Source organism: Fundulus heteroclitus, chromosome 7 (assembly GCF_011125445.2).
Source record: "Fundulus heteroclitus isolate FHET01 chromosome 7, MU-UCD_Fhet_4.1, whole genome shotgun sequence".
NCBI classification, from domain to species: Eukaryota; Metazoa; Chordata; class Actinopteri; order Cyprinodontiformes; family Fundulidae; genus Fundulus; species Fundulus heteroclitus.
In genome coordinates, this window is record NC_046367.1 from 30,170,720 (window position 1) to 30,193,838 (window position 23,119).

The 23,119-nt window shown below is 40.1% G+C and overlaps 1 protein-coding gene across 1 annotated transcript in view; it reads right to left on the reverse strand.

Annotated features, from left to right (window-relative positions):
- The window catches only part of LOC105937157 (transient receptor potential cation channel subfamily M member 2), a 111,970-nt gene that overhangs the window by 39,565 nt on the left and 49,286 nt on the right, over positions 1-23,119 (reverse strand). Inside the window, exons 18-24 of the mRNA XM_036139759.1 lie at positions 20,789-20,907; positions 20,557-20,689; positions 8,645-8,816; positions 8,343-8,523; positions 8,085-8,266; positions 5,367-5,499; positions 4,843-4,918 (exon numbers count right to left, since the gene is read on the reverse strand). Coding sequence (XP_035995652.1) covers positions 4,843-4,918; positions 5,367-5,499; positions 8,085-8,266; positions 8,343-8,523; positions 8,645-8,816; positions 20,557-20,689; positions 20,789-20,907 — 996 coding nt within the window. The remainder of the gene's footprint in view (positions 1-4,842; positions 4,919-5,366; positions 5,500-8,084; positions 8,267-8,342; positions 8,524-8,644; positions 8,817-20,556; positions 20,690-20,788; positions 20,908-23,119) is intronic.

Below are 23,119 nucleotides of genomic sequence, written 5' to 3' on the forward strand. Positions count from 1 at the left end.
GATAACGAGGGGTTGTTTTCAATTTGACAAATATAAATACGCAGAAACAAATGTAAGTCCTTAAATACATTTTGTTGAGTACTTTCAGTCTCAAGTAGTGCAAAAAATTTGAACTTAGTCTGTCCGGGTACTGCATGCATGCATGGAGCCTATAGGGCAACTATATATATATATATATATATATATATATATATATATATATATATATATATATATATATATATATATATATATATATATATAGTTATAAAACAGTACATCAAATATAAAACAGTACATCAAAACCTGGATGACTTTAAATTTTCTGCATTTAAATTCTGACAAGACAGAAGTTGTAATCTTTGGACCAGAGTCCTCAAAAAATAAACTTCTTAATCAATCACTTAATCTGGATGGCATTAACTTGGCCTCTGGTAATAAAGTAAAAAATCTTGGTGTTATTTTTGACCAATACATGTCATTTAAATCCCATTTTAAACAGGTTTCCAGAGGTTCCCTTTTTCATCTCTGGAATATCGCCAAAATTAGAAACATTCTGAACAGAAGTGATGCTGAAAAACTGGTCCATGCATTTGTTACTTCAAGGCTAGACTATTGTAATTCTTTACTATCAGGAAGTCCACAAAATACAGTTCAAAGTCTTCAGCTGATCCAAAATGCTGCAGCATGAGTTCTGATGAAAATCAACAGAAGGGATCATATTTCTCCAATTTTAGCTTCCCTTCATTGGCTTCCTGTTAAATCAAGAATAGAATTTAAAATTCTTCTTCTAACGTATAAAGCCCTTAATAATGAAGCTCCATCATATATCAGAGCTCTGATTACCCTGTATGTTCCTAACAGAGCACTTCACTGTCAGACTGCAGGTCTACTGGTGGTTCCTAGAGTCTCTAAAAGTAGAATGGGAGGCAGATCCTTTAGCTATCAATTGTGGGTGGACCTTTAGCACTGTCATCTGCTCAGAGAAAAGCTTAACAAAATTCTTAAGGAAGGGAGAAGAATGTTGCAAAGTCTAGATTGTTGTCAACTGGTCACACATAGTGATGTACTTGTCTTTCCTGTAGGTGCATGGCTATCTAAGCCCTGCTCTACTCAAAACAGCACACAAGTACCTTTCAGCTCCATGTACAAGTGTGGACAGTGATCGGCTCTTTTTCTGCTGCATCACATATTGTTGATCAAAAGAGATATAGGATTCAGTCTGAGAAAGCAGAAATAATTTTTTTTGTTAATAAAAATCTTCCTTTGCTCATGTAGGAAGCCTAGACTATAACCTACATTCACCCGCAGGTGGGAACACTGTTTCAGTGTTTTGGGACACTTATTTTTACAGTGGAAAAGTGGAAAATGTGCAAAGGCTATCGTGTATTTTGTGTTATAGTTATGTGTACTAATATTTTGGTTTTACAATTTTATAGCAGGGTCTTAAGATTAATTTGCATTTTTTATGTTTGCCTGTCTGTGGAAGCACTGTTTCTGATTGGGACATTTAAGCTCTTGAATAGTTACTAATAACAGTGCAAGTGGGAAAATGTGCACTAATAGTTAGGATAGACTTTGTTTAGGGCTGGGCAACGATTAAAATTTGTAATCGCGATTAATCGCATAATTTGCCCGATTAATCATGATTAATCGCATTGTATGCGCAAACTCCAAGAATGAATTCAAAAGTAGTGTAAAGAGCACTTTTATTTTAATGTTCTGCTGCCATATGAACAAAAGTGTTGTAACATTTGTAGCACTTATCTTATTTTATACTGGATATTTTCAACCCATCTATTGAATTTAGTGCACTAGTTTATCTTTTCTTCATAAGAGAACAGCAAGCACTGCAGCCAAAATATGGCCTTTTTTGACCTGCTGTATATTAGCCAGTCCCTAAGCTTGATGTATCATGAAACTGTTGACCTTTTGGGTTTTGTGGTTTTTATTTTATTATTACAATTAAATAATAATAATAATATTATTATTATTATTAATATTAACAATAATGTTATGTTCAGTGTTTTTTTGCTAATCCACCTCTTATATATTTCAATCCTTATGTAATTTTGTCTGTGTTGTGTGCACCTTCCTGTTGCTTTAATCCTATAAATTTCCCCGTTGTGGGATAAAAAAAGGATTAGCTAATGTTATCTCATCTTTAACACTTTTTAATATATGTACTGGGTTCTTTCAAGGTCTTAATTACATGTTATGTGTGGGCTCCAGTAACATATGATAGATAATATCTACTTTGAAAGTTAACATGAACTGCTGCTGAAGATGACCACTGATCTACCTGGATGTTCCATGGAGGACTAAAACGCCTCAGTCAGAGACGTCAGTCTGTGGGTCTGTCGGGGCAATGACAGAAGTTTCGTCTCCTCTCTCCGTTTCTGGGGCTCGACGTTTTCATGTTTTTTCACGTGCTTAGATAAATTTGTTGTGTTTCCACTGAAATGAACCGGCTTTTTACAAAACATACAGCTTGATATCATTTACGGTATTAAAATAAAGCCAAACGGTGCTACTTCCCCTGTTCATGTTTTTTCGCTGCTGCGGTCTATCTCAGCTGTTTGTGTGTTCAGTTTGTGTGAGAGTTGAGTGGGCGGGCCAGGCTGAGCCTGCGTGCTGATTGGCTGGCGCCGCTGAGCCATGTACGAGAGGGGAGGGGGAGAGTGCTGCCGTGACAGCGCGCTGCAGTCAGCGCGCCTGCTGACTGACACTGACTGAAAGCATGTGAGCAACATGCGTTAATGCACGATAAAATAAATATCGCCGTTAATAGTCTAATGAATTAACGCGAAATTAATGCGTTAACTTGCCCAGCCCTAACTTTATTTCTAAAAATGCCTTAATGCCTTGTTACCATGAATGCAGCTAAGTTTTGTTGTGCAATCAAGCCAAATCTGACTGACTAAGTGGTAAGCTAAGACATTTGATACCTTTATAGGCACCAAGGGACTGCCCCTCACTTCAGGGGGTCTCACTGTATAAGACTCGCTGCCCAAATAGAATCGGCCTCATTTCCCGCTGCTACATTGGAGCAGCATAGGGGAGAACACTCTCATCCTCCCCTCTTTGCCTGTGGACCCTCGAGGAGAGAGTCCACGCTGGGGAGACAAGCTTCCATGCCAGCTGCATGGGCCTCGAAGACTCACCAGCATCTGCAGGGTTGACCAAGTCTGTAAAGTCTGCTTTCTGTGAAACTGACATCATAATCAGACCAGTGGTGGTCTGTCTAAGTTGTGCAGGAGAAAGTGTCCCAGGGAGCAAGTCACCATTAGCTTCTGGATAACATTCGTTCTCTCCGGATACTAACTTAATTCACATTAATGTTTGTTTTATGCAGAAACTAAGGTTCATTTTAAACGTAAGGTCTGTTTTGTTTCACTCAGCCATCGTTTTATAGTGCTATTACCCTTATTACCGCATTAACATGGAACATTCCCTTTCAACTATTGTTATAACAGTAGGTCTTGGGCTGATATTTACCGGACAATACCTAACAGAGTTATTTATTAGACAAAAAAAACAATTATATATATATATATATATATATATATATATATATATATATATATATATATATATATATATATAAAGAATATAGTATATATATATTCTGGGCCACATGAAAAGAAAAGAATCAAAATCGTCCCAGGAGCTTGTATAGATATCTAAAAGTTTATTTTTGGGGACCCCTGTCAGCCAGGGGCCCTTGGGTTTGCCCTAACTTTTCCCCCCATAGGGTGTCCCTGCTGACAAGATCATTATTGTGGGAAATTTTAGCTTTCATATTGACACTTAATGTGATAACCTAAAAGGTGCATTATGCAAGTTCAAGGATTTTTGCTGACATCTGCTCCCTTTGACGACAGGCTGAAAAGAAACCAGTGTTGTGCACATGCATGGAAGAAGAGAAAAAAGCTAGCATCAGGTCTTATTTAGGGGTCTAATGTCTTCTCAGGTAAGAAAGTTAAAAATATTATTTTTATTATACTATATTATATAGAAATATTTCATATTTAAAGAATTGGGGGAATAACATAGCTATCCCTTTAGTTGGTCATTAACGTGGACAGGGGCAAACTGGCCAGTGGGAACACTGGGAGTTCCCACGGTGGCCTGGCCTGCTGGATCAGGATTGCAAAGGTTTGGGTCGCACTTGATAACAAAAAACAATCCATGCCATTCAAAGACTGCTGTTGTGATAGGGAAAACAGACAGACTCTCCCCCCAGCAACAAGTTCTCGTCTTTTTTTCTGTTATTGGCTGTGTTAGACATACTTAATCTATCCTTAGTAAACTGATATATAGCACAGGCTTTTAAAGTAGCTGTTACTAAATCTTTACTTAAGAAACATTCTCTCGATCAAGATGAGTTAGTAAACTTGTTAGATTAGACCTATTTCTAATCTCTTCATATGTAAAACTCTTGAGAAAATGGTTGCTAATCAAATATGCAAACATTTGCCTCCCAATCTGCTCATCTCAGTGACTGGAGGAACCAAGAATTTTACATGAAGTCCCACCCGAAGGTCTTCTATAGAGGACTTATCAAAGTGGCCCAAACTGCAGCTTAGCTAACATAATGTTAGTTGTGATGGTTTTTAGCGAGAAATGCCTGCAGTAACTTCATCATCTGTAGGTGTGTCAATCATCATCAGCAGCAAACACATAACAGCATAATGAGGCATGTGGGTCAGGCTGTGAGGGACCACACTCTGAGTAACTTAATGGAGAGGAAAATAGTGGCTATTGGAGGGGATATAGATCACAACTAAATCAGTTAAATGTCAGAAGGACGGATTTAAAAGCATTAAATGTCCTCTATAACGGAAAATAAAAAAGATCAACCTGCTCCTCTAGTTTCTCCAGTCTCCTCAGCATTGCATTAGTCTTTTTTTCCAGTTCTTCGTTTAAGATGGTAACCCTTGGGGGAAAAAAACAACAAAAAGAAACAATTAAATATATGAAATTTGCATTAGTAGCAGTTGACTTAAAACAATTTTTTCAATCTATAAACAAAACAAATTATGTAATTTACTTAGTTTACGCAACAAAAGACATTATCCACTAAATAAAAGCTAAAATTATGAATTGAAAACATTGTTCCTAACATTAGTTTGATTGGTTATGAACACAAACATATTGGGATTGGTCTTAAAAGTGTGTTTAATTCATTCAATGATGTCTTTAAAAGTCTGCCCAACAGGACCCTAAAATGTGGCACAAATTATATGAAAAACTCAGAAATCACCATATATGAAATGTTATTTCAGGACTAATTCTGCATAGGTTTATTTTACAAACTCATATGGAAGCATTAGGCATCTAATAGCCTCGAAAACAGCAGAAAATAACTTTCTCCAGTATTTCACCTTTGGGATGTATCCAGGATGCACCTCTCAGTGCTCTGACTCTGCTCCTGTCGGGCAGACAGCAGGTATCTGTCCTTCATCAAGCCCTCCCAGTGCAACAGGTCCTTTTCAACTTCAGGTTTCAGCTGAATCTCTGAAGGAAAGAGACAAAAACTGTGTGATGTGATTTATATCACCATTATATTAAAATATAATTTCTGTTTGGTGTCAGTCACAAGGCTCTACAGGCCTCCACACATATATATATATATATATATATATATATATATATACATTTGGACAAAATTAGATTTCATTATGTCAGAGTCTGTTCTTGTGCAGTAAAGATTAGAATATATGGTAAAAACAAAAGTGGTTCTATGAATCCCAGATGACTGCCAGAGGGTGGTACTGAAAGCACTGTAAGTTCTCTTTGCCCATGTGCCGTTCAATTAGTAATACCAACGAGTCACACCTGTGACAGATCGGATAACCAATCATCCGAGGCTCTGTTCCTTTTTTTATCTTCTCAATTACGGTTTGCTGCATGGCTTTGGCTTGCCTAAATTCCATAACCCGATTACTTCGTAGCCAGACACCCTATCGCCTGTTGGCTGGATTTGCGGTAGTTTGCCCTCCTCAAGCTGCAATGGCGTCATCCTCGCTGGAACAATATTGAAAGGTTGGTTCACCATGTGTACCACTTATTAGTCTTTCAGACATTAAATGGACCAAAAACTCAAATAGGAGCTGAGGCTGTTTCTATAACATAGCAACGAGCCAGTTAAAGCTATAGTTGGTAATCCTATTCAGAGACACTTTTTATTACACTGGGTAAAATTGTCCTTTCATCCTAAAAGTAGTCAATACATTTTGTATTTAGAAAAAGGATGTTGAAAATACCGATCTCTGTGGAAGCTGCAGGTCTGTAAAAACTAACCAATTACTGCTTTTTGCACCAAGGGGCAAGGATTTGTCAAAGTTTTGTTCCTGCTCTCACTCCCCTCTGTCCCTCAAGTTCCAGGGGTATCGCGCTCATGTAATGCAAATGTGTATCCACGTTCCTTCTTAGTTTCCTCTTCCTGGCTGCGCATCCGCACTTCTAGTGTTTCTGTATCTGGTTCGCTTAGCAGCTGGGTTAGCGGTTAATCGTTTATTGTAGCTCTACTGCTCTCACTGTATACTTTGAACATGGCTGAGAGTTGCAAGAAGCGAATCGTGTTCATGTGTATGAGAAGAAGAGGAAGGCCTCAGTAGAAAGTAGTAGTAGAAATAAATTTGGGAGATCCCCCTGAAGAGCAGAAGACCAATGTAAGTTGGTCTTGCACATGCAGTTATTCAAAAAGGGACTTAGGGAGACATCCGGATAACTCTAGCCAACTCTAGCTTTAAAATAGCATCTATAAATATTAGTTACTAGAAGTTTTTGATAAAAACACAATTTGTTCCCATTTCTATAGATTAATCGAAGGAGAAGGTTTTTGGACAAACAAAAATGTGATACCTACAGATTTCAACTGAAAACGTGTTGTCTAATAGGGCAGTTCTCAAACGACGTCACATTTTTCCAGAGACAGGAAGAGTGCAAATTACACTGCAATGTCGTTTTGGAAAATCAATGGGGTAAAAAAAAAAAAAAAAACTTCATATGAACATGATCACCATATTGCTAGTTACTCCAGCAGATACCAACACAGCTGTGATTTGTTGTTGCTGTATCATTGTCTGTTGAGGTGATATTCAGCACAGATCTGTTCACTATTTGACTCAAACAAGTAAACTATTCAAGCAAAACTGCTCTGCTTTTGCGACCACAAGATGGCCGTGATGCATGCGTCTAAATTTAGTCATTTGATGTCATTTGAGATATTCCCTTATAAAAAAATGTTAAGTATGGTCAGGTATTTGACTGATTTTTCAGAATTTCAGATACTTCAAATAATTTTCTTTTTGTCTTGATGATTTATTTGCCCTCCAGTCCCTTTTTAACAAAACCTGAAGAAATATTTTTAGGATGCACCAAAAATAATCGCCTGTTGACTTCTGAATCAGTTAATGTTAAGACTGAATTGGCCAGTCAGAAACTCAAAAATCTGATTTTTTTTTTTTTTTTCAATCAGTGAACAAACCATACCTAAAACGCTATCTGGCCGAGCTGACAACAACACTCTTTAATGTGCTGGTTATTTAGTGTGAAGACTCAAAGGTTCAATCAAAGTTTCAATTTCAGTATCAACAAGGCACCCTCTTGTTGATACAGAAGAAAGAATTACAAAGGCAGTTGTTTTTGTAAAGCCAGATGTTAATTGTTAAGATAAAATGCCAGAGACAGTTTGAAATGACAACCTTTCAAAATGTTATCTTTGAATTAAATTTGTAAAACCCTGTTTTATAGTCTCTGCTCCATCATATACAGGGTGTCGTTACCTGTGTTCCTAATATAAACAATTCATGACTGCTAATGTCAGAAAGGCTAGAAAAAAAACCCTGAAATATGGATTGGCAGGTCAATCTTTGAAAAAACAAGAATTCAGATAATACAAAACTGATTGGTGCTCTTCAAGTAATATGTAGAGAACAATAAAAGATTACAAGAAAGCATGCATACATGAAAATAAATTATATAAAAAAACTTATTTTACATAATATAGTAGATGGAGATGGTTATCAAAAGCAGTGAACCTGAGATCAACTCTTGTAAACGATCACACATCTAAAAATCAGGGGCTAAAGCCTTACTGAATTCATTGTGTTTTCTGGGTTTGTTGCGCCTCATTATCTTCAAATAGAAGTAATGGAAAACACTGTAAATGTTTAAAGGGGGCGCAGTGGCAGGGCGGCGGTAGTATTCCTTAATCAGCTCGTATCTTTGGAACTTCCAGATCTTGTCAGTGTTGTCCTGCACTTCCTGGAACGTGAAGCTGTGAAGGTGAAAAATTTACAGATTCATTAAGTCGGAACCAAACATCGTCGAGTGTTGTGATGGGAAGGACTCACTTAAAGATTGCTATGAGCAGGTTGAGCAGCAATATGTTGACAAAGAGCAAGTAAACACATAGCATGATGATGTTCAGCCACTCGGGGAATGCCGGCATTTGGTTTTCATTCAGCACAGGACACTTGGGCTTCAGAGGGTCTGTACCGTTCATGCTGCATGAGTCTATACTGAAGTCAGAATCTGTAGGAGACAACACACTGAAACTGGAACAAGCTGTATCACTAAGAATACTTGCTTAGAGTACGCACAAATAATAGTTTTCCTCTCATAATAAAATTACACAGTGCAATTCTTCACTCACTGTCAATATCTTTAGGGAAATTTCCAAATATTATGAGGTACGGCTCGTAAATGGCTCCCTGGATGATCCAGGATAACCGACTGTCATTATGGATGAGGATGCCTTGCTTGGCGACACCATACGCTACAACCCAGATGCTCAGCAGAAACATGAAGAAGAACATATCCATTATCTGGAACAAAAAAGTACTTCAGTTAGAAACAGGCACGTGCACAGACATTTTTGGAGGCAGGGGTTTGAGCCCCCTCCCCCAAAAAAAGGAAAAAAGAAAAGAAAAATGGCCCTCATCAGCAAATTGGTTTAAACGATTAAAAAACACACCAAGACATTTTTGTTACCACAATCAACACACATTTAATTGAATAGAGTAACTTACATCAAATAAAAAAGACTGTAGCTGCCGTTGAAGGCTACTGTCACATGTTTATTTCATTGTTTTTATTATTCAGGTAAAAGGGTAATAAATACATTTTTGGTATTTGAGATGAAACGTTCAAAAATTAACTCAATAAATTTATGTTAATAAGGTTCATTTATTTGGTTAAAAATGTATTTAACATGCAAGAGGTAACTTATTTTTTTGTTCTTCATGTGACTGTTGCTCATGGATAACTCTTATTGATACAGTCAGAGAGCCACATGAAGTATGTCTGTAAGAGACCAACTAAGAGAAGTTTCCCAGAAGAAAAAATGGCTGTTTTTTCGTTGTTGAGAAGAAGCTGTGAAAATAATCTATATTCCCCTGGAGTTAATCTGGTCAATGAGTTTGGACGGTATCTTATTGGGGTCGGGAGGGGAGCTGGTGCCTATCTCCAGCTGTCAATTGACGAGAGGCGGGGTACACCCTGGACAGGGCACCAGTCTATTAAACAGGGCCATGTTGTGCATATTTTTTAGTAATCAAACAATATATTAATATTTCAACTTAATGGCAGTCTGAATGGCAGGGATTGGTTAGTGTTTCTACAGGCATGCAGCTCCCACAGAGATCAAATTTTTTTTTCTTCCTATCCCTTTAAGCCCAGGGGTTTTTGGAGCAATTTCTGACACTAAGGCATAAAAAATATTTTTTAAGTGGAACCACTATTACAAATGTCACTATGTCTGATTTATAGGTGGAATGGTGACCTAGTGGTTAGAGCAGTGCGCTTGCGCTCTGAGAAGGTTGTAAGTACCCAGTTGGCTCCCCAAGCACCGCACAGTGGCAGCGCACTGCTCCCCAAGGGGATGGGTTAAGATGCAGAAGTGATCATGTTCTATTATTATTATTATTATTATTATTATTATTATTAAACTAATGAAGACTCCAAATTGTTTAGCTTTGCCTAAATATTAATTCAGAATAAACACTGCAAAACTATGTTAAAGCCCTCATGAATATATAGAAAAGCATCAGAATTCGTTTATCCACATCTTGACTATAACTGTAGAAAATCTGGACTTAATCATCTGAAGCAAATTTGTTTCATAAAGGTTTCAGTAGGCAGTGTGCCAGGCTGCCCTGTGATTTTTGGCACAATGACGCCGTGTGGAGCTTGACGGAACTACATCTATCTGGCAAGAGTCAGGTTATAAAAATCAATTTTTAGGAACATTTTATTATTATTAAATTATTTTGAACACTTTATCAAGAGAGCCGCTTGACATTCTCCTCTATAATGTTTGTGGTAAAAAAAAAAATTATTCCTTTGGGCTTTCAAATCAAATTAAGATTTTAGATAATACCAAATTAGTCAACCGGTCTAATTTAGAAAACAGTAAAACTATCTCTGATGTAAGGGGTCACAGGTTACAGCGGTTTGGCTGGTGGATCCCCTTCAAACATCTAAACACTTTGAGGAGGAATTCATCGCAGAAAGGGAATTTGTCATCTAAATTTTAATGAATGAAAAAAATAATACATTTTATTTAAAATTTTAAAACAAGCACCTTTTTCATCCAGGGGAAAGGGGCAGGTCCTCGAGTATAACTAGGGATCTATCTGTGCATATGTAACTGGTCTAAATCAAAATTTGCTGCACTAAAATATTTCTTTTGGGTTATATGACTACAGGGCTTGAATGCAAATGCGATTATTTTTTACCTAAAAATGTCAAACTATCTATTAAAGTTGGAATTGGTGTGGGCTATATGGGTAGACCCCCAGGAAACCATTAGAAAAGGAAAGGAGATTTTCTGTTCATTTTGTGCATGCGCAGTCAATGGGAGTTGGCCCCATGTCTTTGGTTGCTGGTTAAAACTGGAATTAGTTTCCGGGGTATCAGAATACTTTTTTTTGTCTTAATTAATTTGAGGACAGTAAAGGGAAGTGCCTTCTCTGTTCTCATTTGAATGCCTATCATTTAAATGTAACCCCCCTCCCTTCCCTATGACAATGCTCCTCTTCTACCGGCCCCCCAAACCCAACTCAGCATTCATCTCAGATATACATGACCTTCTCACAACACTCACAACCACCTCTGCCAATATTCTTACACTTGGAGATATCAATATTCATGTCGACTTTTCAGCTGAGTTTCTGTAACTACTGCACTCCCTCAACCTCCAAAAACATGTTGATGGCCCCACACATTTCGAGAAGGGTATAACTGCAGAGCGTAAGAACGCCCCCACTGTCGGAACGCCCACGCAAACGCTGATTGGTTCGTTGATTTGCCCACTTCAATACATATATTTTTTCCCTCCATCTCCTTCATTCAGCGGGACGGACGAAAAATGTCCGTCCCGCTGAAAAAATCCGTCCCGATGAAAAAAATCCCTATCGCAGGGTATTAGTTTTACCTAGGGACCACATGTGATTTGTAATAATAACGGCGTTGTATGCAGACAGATATTAACCGGCTCGCGGTGTCAGGAGAAAGCAACAGCGCGAGGACTATTATGGCTATTATATGTAGTAGCCTACGATACAATTCTGTCCTGTCGGGATAAGGGCTTCTACTGGAGAAACACCCCAAATATGCGACTGCACGTTCAAAAATAAAGCTAAAAAAAAAAAAAAAAAAAAAAAAAAAAAAACTCACGAAATTTACCAGCGACTGTAGAAAAAAAAGGAAAGTATACAGAGGCAGAGTTGACAGCGCTGCTTCTGTCACACAGCTGCAGCGCAGCGTATTAATTACATGTAATCCCAGGTAATAAACCAGATCCGAGCGAGTAGGCGATTGGACATTTTGCTGCATGGAGCCAGGCAAAGTTGGAAAAAAAAATCTGCTTCCTGCCTGAAAAAGAAGGACAAATATGCGTGTGGGGCATTCAAAATCCGGACTGTCACCTGCCTTACAACGGACGAAAGCTTCGGATGCTTTTGTGTAACTCTGCAATATTTTTCAATGTATGGTTTGTTTAATAAAAAACAAGTGTCCTAGTGTCCTTTTATTTGCGCACCCATAAGCGGAGCAAAAATCGGGCATCCTCGGACGGAGCTCTGGAAGTTTGCTTACTTTCAATACAAATTCGAAATAATTTATTAAGTTAGACAATAATTGAATTCAATCAATTGGTCCTATGTAGCCCCTAAAGGGGTGACGTTTTCAGTCAGTTGATTTATCTGGAAAACGGGTGAGAATTCACCGGATTCAGTGTCTGAAAACATAAAGTACATTTTCCTGAATTGACTTGTATTGTGTCTGACTGCACCTTGGTCTGACCTAAGATGGCCGCTCTGTCGGCACGCCTCCCACCCGACAACGCGGCGTCTACGTATACATGTCTGTGCGCAGAAGGACCGCCCAGTCGGAACGCCCACACAGTCGGAACGTCCCCACACAGCTCTGCAGTTACTCCTTACTGCACATTTCTGGGGACACACTGGATTTGGTCATTACCAACTCTGCCCCCATTAGCAAGCTTCTGGCATATGATCTGGGTGTGTCTGACAACAAGACCATCTCAATGGAGCTGTCATTCATTTCCCCAAATACCAAAGACAAGCATCAAATCTGCTAAAGTGACCTAAAAAAGATCAACGCAGACAATGTGACCATAGACCTTCATCATCTTTCCTCTGCTGATTTCTCCTCGGTCCCATTAGTCAGTTGACTTCTACAACCAATCTCTGAACATTCTCCTAGATCTCCATGCCATTGTCAAAACTAGAACTGTCAGCTTCTTATGCTCAGCCCCCTGGTACACCAATGAACTCCAGAAAATGAAAACTGCTGGCTGTGTCCTTGATCGGCCCTTCAAGACCGCAGGACTCACTGTTCAAAGGCAGGCCTACCTAGAACATCAGAAGTTCTATGCAAGGTCCTTGAGAGATGCAAGTTCACAGTTTTATTACAACATTATCAACAACAGTCCTGGCAACTCTAAGAATTTTTTGTCTACAATAAATGACATCCTCAAACTACAAACTTTCATTCAGAAGAGAGGAATAAAAATCCCATCACTTTTTTTCATCCGATCTCTTCTATCTAGTAACTCCACACTGCCTTTCCCAGTTGCCGACCCACAGCGGGGGATTTCTCAACCTCTGTGCTGTTTTTTTTTTTTTTTTTTTTTGTCATCTCACAGCAAGAGGTCGAGGACATCATCAAAAAGATGAAACCATCCACCTGTGCCCTGGACCCCTTCCACACCCCTGGTGTTGTGCCAGGATATTAAAGCCATGATGAGAGAATGAATGGAATCAGATTGAATTCTGAAGATGTACCATGGAGGAGGGACCAAAAGGTATTTCACACCTAAAGCAGACAGCCCTCACAGCAGGATTCCCTGCTAAGAGCCCAGACCAATCCCAACACACAATAGGTCAGGTCTCTCTTGGCCAGACTCTCAGTCTCTTCTTCCTGGGTCAGCTCTGGAAAACAGGGCATGTGGGGCTGGGACTGCTAGCCATGCCTTGCGAGCCACACAGACAAAGACTCTCAGTCTTCTTCCTGCCTGAGACAAAGAAGGAGAGTGGCTGATTTAGGAAGCCAGCTGCACAAGCCAGGCATGGAGCCTGAAAAATCCCGAAACCAGCACAGGAGAGGAATTATCCTCCTCTGCGGGGCAGTGGACCCGACTGAGTTTGGAGATTAACCGACCAGAATCAGAAGCTAAGTTGCAGTCTAGCTTCTGTGCAACCAGCCGCTGAAGTAAAGAATGCTGAAAAAGCTTTGTTTATTTTTGTCAGCTGTTGCAGGAAAGCGGACTTGAGACAACGCAGATCGGTCACCTTCCCTCTCCAGACAAGCTGAGAGCTCAGAGATTATCTGCAGGACGTCGGAGCTCCTGCTCCCACCACGTTGCCACAATCGGTGTTTCTGACTCTGTCTATTAGTGATTCTCATCCAACCACACTGAGCATGTTGCCTTGGGGGAGGCTAAATCCTTGGCGCACAACGTCACCTGTGATGTCCATCAAGTTTCAGTGGTCGGCCCAACCCTGTTTATTCTCTGAGCAACTCTGTGCACAGACTGTTCATAGATGCACTTCAGGGAGGAGCTATCAGTCCTTCCTATCACCTTTATTGCAGTTTGTACCATACAACTATGTTTAGATTTTAGTTCACAGAGGTTGCCTACAACACTGACATCCCAAACCTGATCATGCTTTCCAATACGACCTGATTGAAGAAAAACAAGAGCTTCTTCTTTTACGTAGACTCTAGGTCTATGTAAAAAATACAACACAGCTCTAACTCAAGGCAAACCCAACCCCTTCTGCTGCCCTGCCATCATCCAATCTGACCACCTGCCTGAAGTAGGTAAAGACATGGATAAAACAAAACTTTCTGCAGCTAAACAGGTCCAAGACTGAAGCCATCAGGTTTGGTCATCTGACATCACCAGCATCACCTTCTCTGGCTATGATATTCCACTCTCAACATCAGTCACTAATCTGGATATTCAAACGGACTCTCCTCTGACCTTTTACCTCTGAGGGATGATGATTCACCAAAACTATGCCTGCCGAGGAAAGTGCATCCTGCCGCGGCTGCCACTCTGGCTTCCCATCTGTCATACCCTTCGGCCGCCGCTCACCCGACGCCCAGCTTTAGGATCCCAAAGGTGTCTAAAGCGTAAGCTTTGACATCAGGTCCTGGAAACAATCCCCTCAGACACGTCCCCAACCTGTTCCTCTTCCACCTGCGGTCAGCAAGGCAGTTCACTACGTCCATGGGCTGTTCCACCTTTCCCTGTCTCCTCTGTGGAGTTTTTTTTTTGGGGGAAAATCATTCCAAACAGTGTCAGCACGCAATTTACATCTTAAAGGAAAAGGGGGCAATAAAAGTTTTTCTTACATCAGGTTTTACTCAAGGTATTTCCTGGTTCTGAAGAAAAAGGGGAGAGGAATGAGAGCCATTCTCTGCACTGAGTGTATACACATTTTGCACATGTGTATATATACGGGCCCTGAACCGTCATCTGAGGAAATACAAATTCAGGAGGCTGACTCACATCTCTCTGCTGCGAGCGTGCAATTGATTCAAATCAATGGACATGAAAGATGCTTATTTTCACATACCCATTTATCACCCCACATCAGAAATACTTACAATTCGCATTCCATGGGATAGCATACGGGTTTGTGGTCTGACCCTTTGGGTTGTCACTGACCCCAATTGTTTGAAATGCACAGAGGCAGACTCGCTGGTGTGTTTTATCTGCCTGGATTTGCATCCTTAATGCGTGATTAAAAAAAGAGGTTTTCACTACATAGGTAAATACACTGGAGCCACGTTACGTCATCCCAACCAGTCGCTATATTACTGAAATAGTGAAGTTTTGACACGTTTTTTTACTTCTTCATACTCCTTAGGCACACCTAAGTTTAGCTGCAAGAGTGGCCCTTTCATGTGATTGGTGGACGTCTTGAACCACAGAATCACGTGACGATCACATGTCATTTCATTACCGAGGACTGGGAGCTAATGCTGTTTGTTTTACAAACATGAGCCATGCAACAGAGCCATACAGGGACCAACATAGCGGATTTAATGAAAACTGTGCTGGATGAGTGGGGCATAGCAGCCAAAGACACGGCCATTGTCACAGACAATGCAGGTAACTGACCACCGCAGATGAGCTAACTTGTATGTTGAATTTCAAGCGCCTTGCCCATACTCTTAACTTGGCATCACAATGCGCACTGAAACTTCCTAATGTTGCCTGTTTGTTGATGAGTGAGCTGCATAACCAGTTTGTTCAGGCACAGCGCTACAGCGAACAATATCCTGCAACAAAATCAAAAGCTACTGCAGTTGCCTGAACATAAACTGCTAACTGATGTCGTAACTTGACTGAACAGCGCTCATGACATGTTTCAACGTTTCGTGAACAGCAACCCGTTTTATTTTCCGCTTTGTCTGGTGAAGGTAGGAAAACAGAGAAAGAAGTCTGCATCCTCAGCGAGTCAGACATAACACCTGCTGAGGAGATTGTGGATGCCATTAAGACCAAGAAGGCAGCGACACTTGTAATGTCTCAGGAAAACTCCCCAATCTTATCAGTTGTGGCACCACTTCATGCTCCGCTCCTTCATGACTTTTAAGAAAACCAATCTGACCCTGCATTAGTGAAATAAATAAAATCAGCTATTTGTGAGGACCTGAACAAGAGATACAAGAATCAGCAGAAAGATAATTTATGTGTGCAGCTATGGATCCAACATTCAAGGCACTTCCCTTCTTCTCTGATGATGAACGTCAGGACATACTTCATACCTCATATGTTTAGGTTTTAAAAAAATGACTATAATAAGTACTTCCATAATGTCAAATTTGGGGGGGGGGAATACACATTTGGCAGATTTTGAATGAGATGCCAGTGAAGGACACTTGTGTGAATATAAACAAGACATCTCTACTAGTCCGCCCACAAAGAGAGCAAGGCAGTCTTGCAGTCTAGCTGATCTTCTAGGTCAAACATATAGTACAGGTACTGCAGCGAGGCACAGAACCACACAAGAACGGGCTGAACAGGAGCTGACACGATACAAAGAAACTGCTCCCATGTCTTTTTTGGGTGACAATCCACTCAGCTGGTGGAAAGAGCACCAGACAGAATATCTACTTTAGTCACGTCTTGCAAAAACCTACCTGTGTATTCCAGCAACAAGTGTTCAGAATGTGTATTTTCTACTGCAGGAGATAGTCACTGCACAATACACTTAACCTAGAACTGTTAGGATATTTTTCTGGGATGAACCCGGACACAGCATGCACACACAGAGTCAGTTCTTATGAGTGAGTTTTATTGAATGGTGTGGAAGATGAATGATGAGACCAGAGTCTTTCAACAGACGGAGGTGTAGGGTGTAGAAGCTGGCCGGCAGGAGGAGTGTGGAGAGACTGACCGGGAGGAACTCTGGAGCCGAACACAGGAGAGCAGAACCTCTGAGCCGAGCACTGGAGAGCAGAACATCTGAGCCGAGCGCTGGAGAGCAGAACATCTGAGCCGAGCGCTGGAGAGCAACACATCTGAGCAGAGCACTGGAGAGCAGAACGTCTGAACCGTGTAGTGGAGAGCAGAACGTCTGAGCCGTGCAGTGGAGAGCTGAACATCAGAGCCGTGCACTGGAGGGCTGAACATCAGAGCCGTGCACTGGAGAGCTGAACATCAGAGCCGTGCACTGGAGAGCTGAACATCAGAGCCGTGCACTGGAGGGCAGAACGTCTGAGCCATGCAGTGGAGAGCTGAACATCAGAGCCGTGTTCTGGAGAGCAGAACGTCTGAACCGTGTAGTGGAGAGCAGAACGTCTGAGCCATGCAGTGGAGAGCTGAACATCAGAGCAGTGCACTGGAGAGCAGAACGTCGGAGCCGTGCAGTGGAGAGCTGAACATCGGAGCCGTGCAGTGGAGAGCTGAACATCGGAGCCGTGCAGTGGAGAGCTGAACATCGGAGCCGTGCACTGGAGAACTGAACATCAGAGCCGTGCAGTGGAGAGCAGAACGTCTGAACCGTGCACTGGAAAGCTGAACGTCTGAGCCGTGTTCTGGAGAAAACAAACTGACGGAAAGTCTATAGGCTGACTGTAACAAAAACCAGGTTGAAAGGAGTCTTCAGGCTGACGGTCACAAAACGGCGCTGACAAGAATACTGGCAGAGAACTGAGCGGGAGTGAACGCTATGGACCGGCAACGGGAACAGAAAGAGGTGAGTCTTATAAAGCGGTGGAAACAGGTGATGGCAGATCAGGTTAATTGCTGCCTGACAGGTGACGGGGAGTTAAGGCTAATTAGTGTCTGGAGCAGAGCGAGGGAGGGCTGAGGAATTGCACACTAAAGGCAGACAAAAACCTAAACCATGACAAGAACATGTTGACCAATTACTGTTTCTAAACAAAAATATTACAGAGTAGAGTGGCATTTGTGATTAGTTCACATTATGTTGAGGAAGAGCTCTTTGACATTGTGTTCTGTTTGTTTCAGTACTGATTTTTCAGCCAGCAGTTTTTAATAAGCGAGTGAGAGTGGGTGCCACTCCTGGTTTTTCAATATGTTTAGTTTAAAGCAATATAGATGCACTTTTTATCTATGCACATTTTTGGTTTCTGTGATACTTTAAATGCATTGAACCAAACGCACTTTATTTTCCTAACATATCAGCGTTTAATAAATTTAACATAAATGTGATATTTGGCTGGTTTTGTTGATTGAAGGACTTTGAGCATTAATTTAAATTCAATAAATATCGATACTGGAGTCAAATCAAATCAAGCTGAGCTATATTGAGAATGGTATTGTATCGTGAGCTATGTATCAAAAATCATATGGAATCGGCTCATCCTAAATGATACCCAGCCCTATTGTGAAGAATTAACAGTATTTCCTCACAACCCTGTCCTATCTGATCATTTTTTAATAACATTTGAGTTTAATCTAACTGAGTTCTCCACCCCCAAAAGAGGGTTCCATTATAGTAGACCTTTATCGGATAATGCTGTATCAAAACTTAAAGAGTCTGTCCCCTTTTTAATATCCTCCGTATTGCAGAAATGCCCTGTAGATGGCAGCAATGTTGTTTCTTCCAATTCACAAATAGATGTCTTTGTAAACGGTATGACTTCGTCATTGCGTTCTGCATTAGACAATGTAGCTCCCTTGAAAAAGAAGGTGATTATTCACAGGAAGCTGGCTCCTTGGTTTAATTCAGAGCTGCGTTCCTTGAAGCACAATGTTAGGAAATTGGAGAGAAAATGGCGCTCTACACACCAAGAGGAATCCTACCTAATCTGGAGGGACAGTCTATTGTTGTATAACAAGACCCTTCGCAGAGTTAGAGCAGCATATTTTCATCATTAATTGAGGAGAATAAGAATAATCCTAGATTTCTCTTCAGTACAGTTGCCAAACTTACCCAGAGCCACAGCTCTGTTGATCCATCCATTCCCTTAGCTCTTAGCAGTAATGATTTTATGGGATTCTTCATAAATAAAATTGATTCCATTAAAAATAAAATAATTGGCATCCTCCCAAACATGATTACCTCATCCTCAGTAAGTGAGGCAGCATTGGAGGAATCCTTAGAACCTGCGCAGTGTCTGAACTGTTTAAAAGCAGTAGAGCTTTCTGAGCTATCTAAAATTTTAGCTTCATCTAAACCTTCTACCTGTATGTTAGACCCAATCCCAACCAAGTTGTTTAAGGAGGTATTCCCTCTGATCAGTGGTCCTATTTTAGACATGATGAATCTATCCTTGGTAAATGGATATGGATATATTAAACCTTTACTTAAGAAACCATCTCTTGATCAAGATGAGTTAGTAAATTACAGACCTATATCTAATCTTCTTTTCTTATCTAAAATTCTTGAGAAAGTAGTTGCTAATCAACTATGTGAACATTTACAAAGTAATGACCTACTTGAGGAGTTTCAGTCAGGCTTTAGAGCTCATCATAGCACTGAAACAGCTCTGGTGAAGGTCACCAATGATATTCTCATGGCCTCAGATAATAGACTTGTGTCTATACTTGTCCTGTTAGATCTCAGTGCTGCATATATATATATATATATGCATTTAAATTCTGACAAGACAGAAGTTGTAATCTTTGGGCCAGAGTCTTCAAAAAATAAAGTTCTTAATCAATCACTTAATCTGGATGGCATTAACTTGGCCTCTGGTAATAAAGTTAAAAATCTTGGTGTTGTTTTCGACCAAGACATGTCATTTAAATCCCATATTAAACAGGTTTCCAGAGTTTCCTTTTTTCACCTCCGGAATATCGCCAAAATTAGAAACATTCTGTCCAGGGGTGATGCTGAAAAACTAGTCCATGCATTTGTTACTTCAAGGCTGGACTATTGTAATTCTTTACTATCAGGAAGTCCACAAAATGCAGTTTGTAATCCCAGTCGGGCGAGGCGGATGACCGTTCATACTGAGCCCGGTTCTGCCGGAGGTTTTCCTTCCCGTTAATGGGGAGTTTTTCTTCCCACTGCCGCTTCATGCTTGCTCAGTATGAGGGATTGCAGCAAAGCCATGTACAATGCAGACGACTCTCCCTGTGGCTCTACGGTTCCCCAGGAGTGAATGCTGCTTGTCGGGACTTTGATGCAATCAACTGGCTTCCTTATATAGGACATTTTTGACCAATCTGTATAATCTGACCCAATCTGTATAATATGATTGAACTTGATTTTGTAAAGTGCCTTGAGATGACATGTTTCATGATTTGGCGCTATATAAATAAAATTGAATTGAATTGAATTGAATTGAATTATTGTACTTCAGCTCTGCAATGGTGTTTATTGTGCCTTCGGCCAAAATTTTAGGAAACATTTTTTTTCAATTTAGCTGCAGGACCTACACACGTCTACAACATAAAACTTATTCTCTCATGGTGGATCCGGCAGCCAAAGCACAAAAGGCAGTGTTTCACATTCTTTAGAGGCGGAATTTAGAGGCCGGCCCACACAGTCTTTTATTTTTGTTTCCTCATTATGTCAGGTTTATCATTAAATAATTTTGCAAACCCCTCACCATCTTCTTGACTATGATGATTTTAGGTCCCAACGTGCGACTGATGGTAAAGATTGCCATGAGTCGGAGGCAAAAGACCACAAAGTCGATGCACAGGATGATTTTACCTGTGTAGAACAGCTCGGTTGTCAGCCTGAAGTAACAAGTAAATAAAAAAAAAAAAACTGGTGAGTCACAGATTAGCAATTGCTGAAACATTTTCCCGTGTCTGTCTGCATGACGGAGAAGGTACCTGAATACAAGTCCTAAACAGAACAGCAGGCTGGAAAGGACGTCCAAAATGTTCCACAGCTCTGTAAAGTACATCTTGGCTTTCTTACAAAACCGAGAACTATCAGGATTATCAACCAACTGAGACAGAAAACAAAGATACAAACAGATGTCAAAATTTCACCGTTTGTAATCAGATATTTAATCTTAATAAGGTTAATGTTATGACTGATTGCTAAAGTCTATAGCTTTAAATGTCAGAACAGTTAAAAATGACAGATGTATTAAATTTACTCATGGTTAATTTGTTGATATAGAATTTATTTTTTTAAAGGTGACAAGAAATAAAATCTGTTCACACAGCACCATCAACAAAAACACACAAACCTGATAAAGATGCATAAAAAGTTTGAAAATAATAATCCTTCATATTGATATAGAAAAAAATCATTGAATTTCAGAACATTTATTCCTAAGAGGGACTGTTATAAAATAGTTTTAGATAAAAATCACAAGGACCTTACTTTTTACTACCCTTGCTGGTAAAACTGGTAAACCAATGATAACCCAGTTTCAGATTTTGGGCAAATCCACCAGGCTTTTCTTTCAAATGTTCTGATATTAGTTCAGAATTCCATGCACTGGACAAAAAATGTAAAATACATTCAAAAGACGGGACATCCCACCTAATACAGGACACACTGCTACCCTATTAGAGGCAATATTTGAGAGATCTGTTGGTACTTAAGTAGCTCCATTTTAGAAAACAATATTTGAGTATGGGCAGCCAGAACACAGTGCTCAGTATTTCTGGGAGATCCCTTTTCCCATCTGTCATTAGACTTTTTAAAGGGGTCATGACAACAAATACAATTTTTCTGAGGTTTTGGGGGGTATAATATGATGAGGCCGTGTAAATGTTAAAAGTGAATGCCAGAGGATCTGCTCAGGAGCGGTCAGCTTTATTTCCTTGATCAAAAAGGGACAAATAAGAGAACAGTTTATTTTTTTGCGTAGGTTATCTTTCTACCTAATTCATATTCTCCAATTGCAGCACAGCATCAAGTAAACAGCATCTCCCTTCCCCTCAACCCTCCTCCATCCAGCTAATACACTGGCTGGCCATTTTAATGTCCCACTAAGTAACAATTTGACCGTAATATATATCCTCTTCACGTTCCTGTGATGGTGATCTAAGCGTTTATGAGATGATTAAGGGGTCTGTCATCTCTGTCTCTCTAACTTCTCTTATATTTTCTGGTTTGAAGAGGAACCAGCAGAGAAAAGCTTTTGCATCATATAATATTTACCTAATGAACATAGAAACTTACGGATTAGATTTTTTGAAGCTGGGCACTTGCATACATGGTGACTAGGGTAAATTGAAGGATAATTAAGTTTATCTAATTAATTTTATATGGGGCTTGTTTGCAACCCTTTTTATGCTCCCCTGGGTAACTGTCCATGTGGCCCATATAAAAATCAGTTTTGTATATCTTTTCTGCTAAGTAAAAGCTTTAAGGTTACAGTTTTTTTTCTTCATTCTTCCCTTTTAGGGTTATGCTATAAAGGCTTGAATTTGTAACCACTTTTTACACATCTTTACCAAGGGTACTGCTAAGTGTAGAGGCTGCAGCATGATTTTCACCGAGGGCTCCTTATTCCAAAAAACGTTAAAAAACAAAAAATAACTGGAATTTTGAAGAGATTTCACCTCCCATCCGAGACGCTTTCTCGATTCAAATGTCTCGAGTAGTGTAGAGTTCCAAGCTTTATATTATTGCCCAGCAGACACTTGTCCTGGAAGGTAGCTCTCCTGTGTTTGACACTCCTTTGAGGACCAAAATGTTCACATTTTGGACAAGGAAGACAGATGGTTTGAACGGGGCGTGAAAGAAGCCATTTACATTAAGAGAGAAACACCAACTTTAAACAGAGGACGAGGTCTTAGGTTCTAACTCTCCAAAACTTACAACACAGCAATAGGTTTAATTCCTTCCAACCCTGGTAACAAAAACATTGCTCCTATAAGCCAGGCCAATAACGACCCTAACAACTTTCCATTGCAGAGGCGTGGACCAGGTTCGATCTATTTTGCAGGCCAACAATGAGCCTAACCACTCCTCATAAGGGTTGAACCAGTTTTGGTTTAATTTGCATGTTACTTAAGCCATAACAAGGACTTTGTTTGGGCAATAATATAAGCTTTGAAACTCAATAGTACTCCAGACATTTGAATGGACAAAGCTTCTCGGTTGGGAGGCGAAACGTCTTCAAACTTCAGAAAAAAGTCCAGTATTTTGGTTTTTAACTATTTTGGAATGATCATGACCTGGATGACTGAGAATCTTCA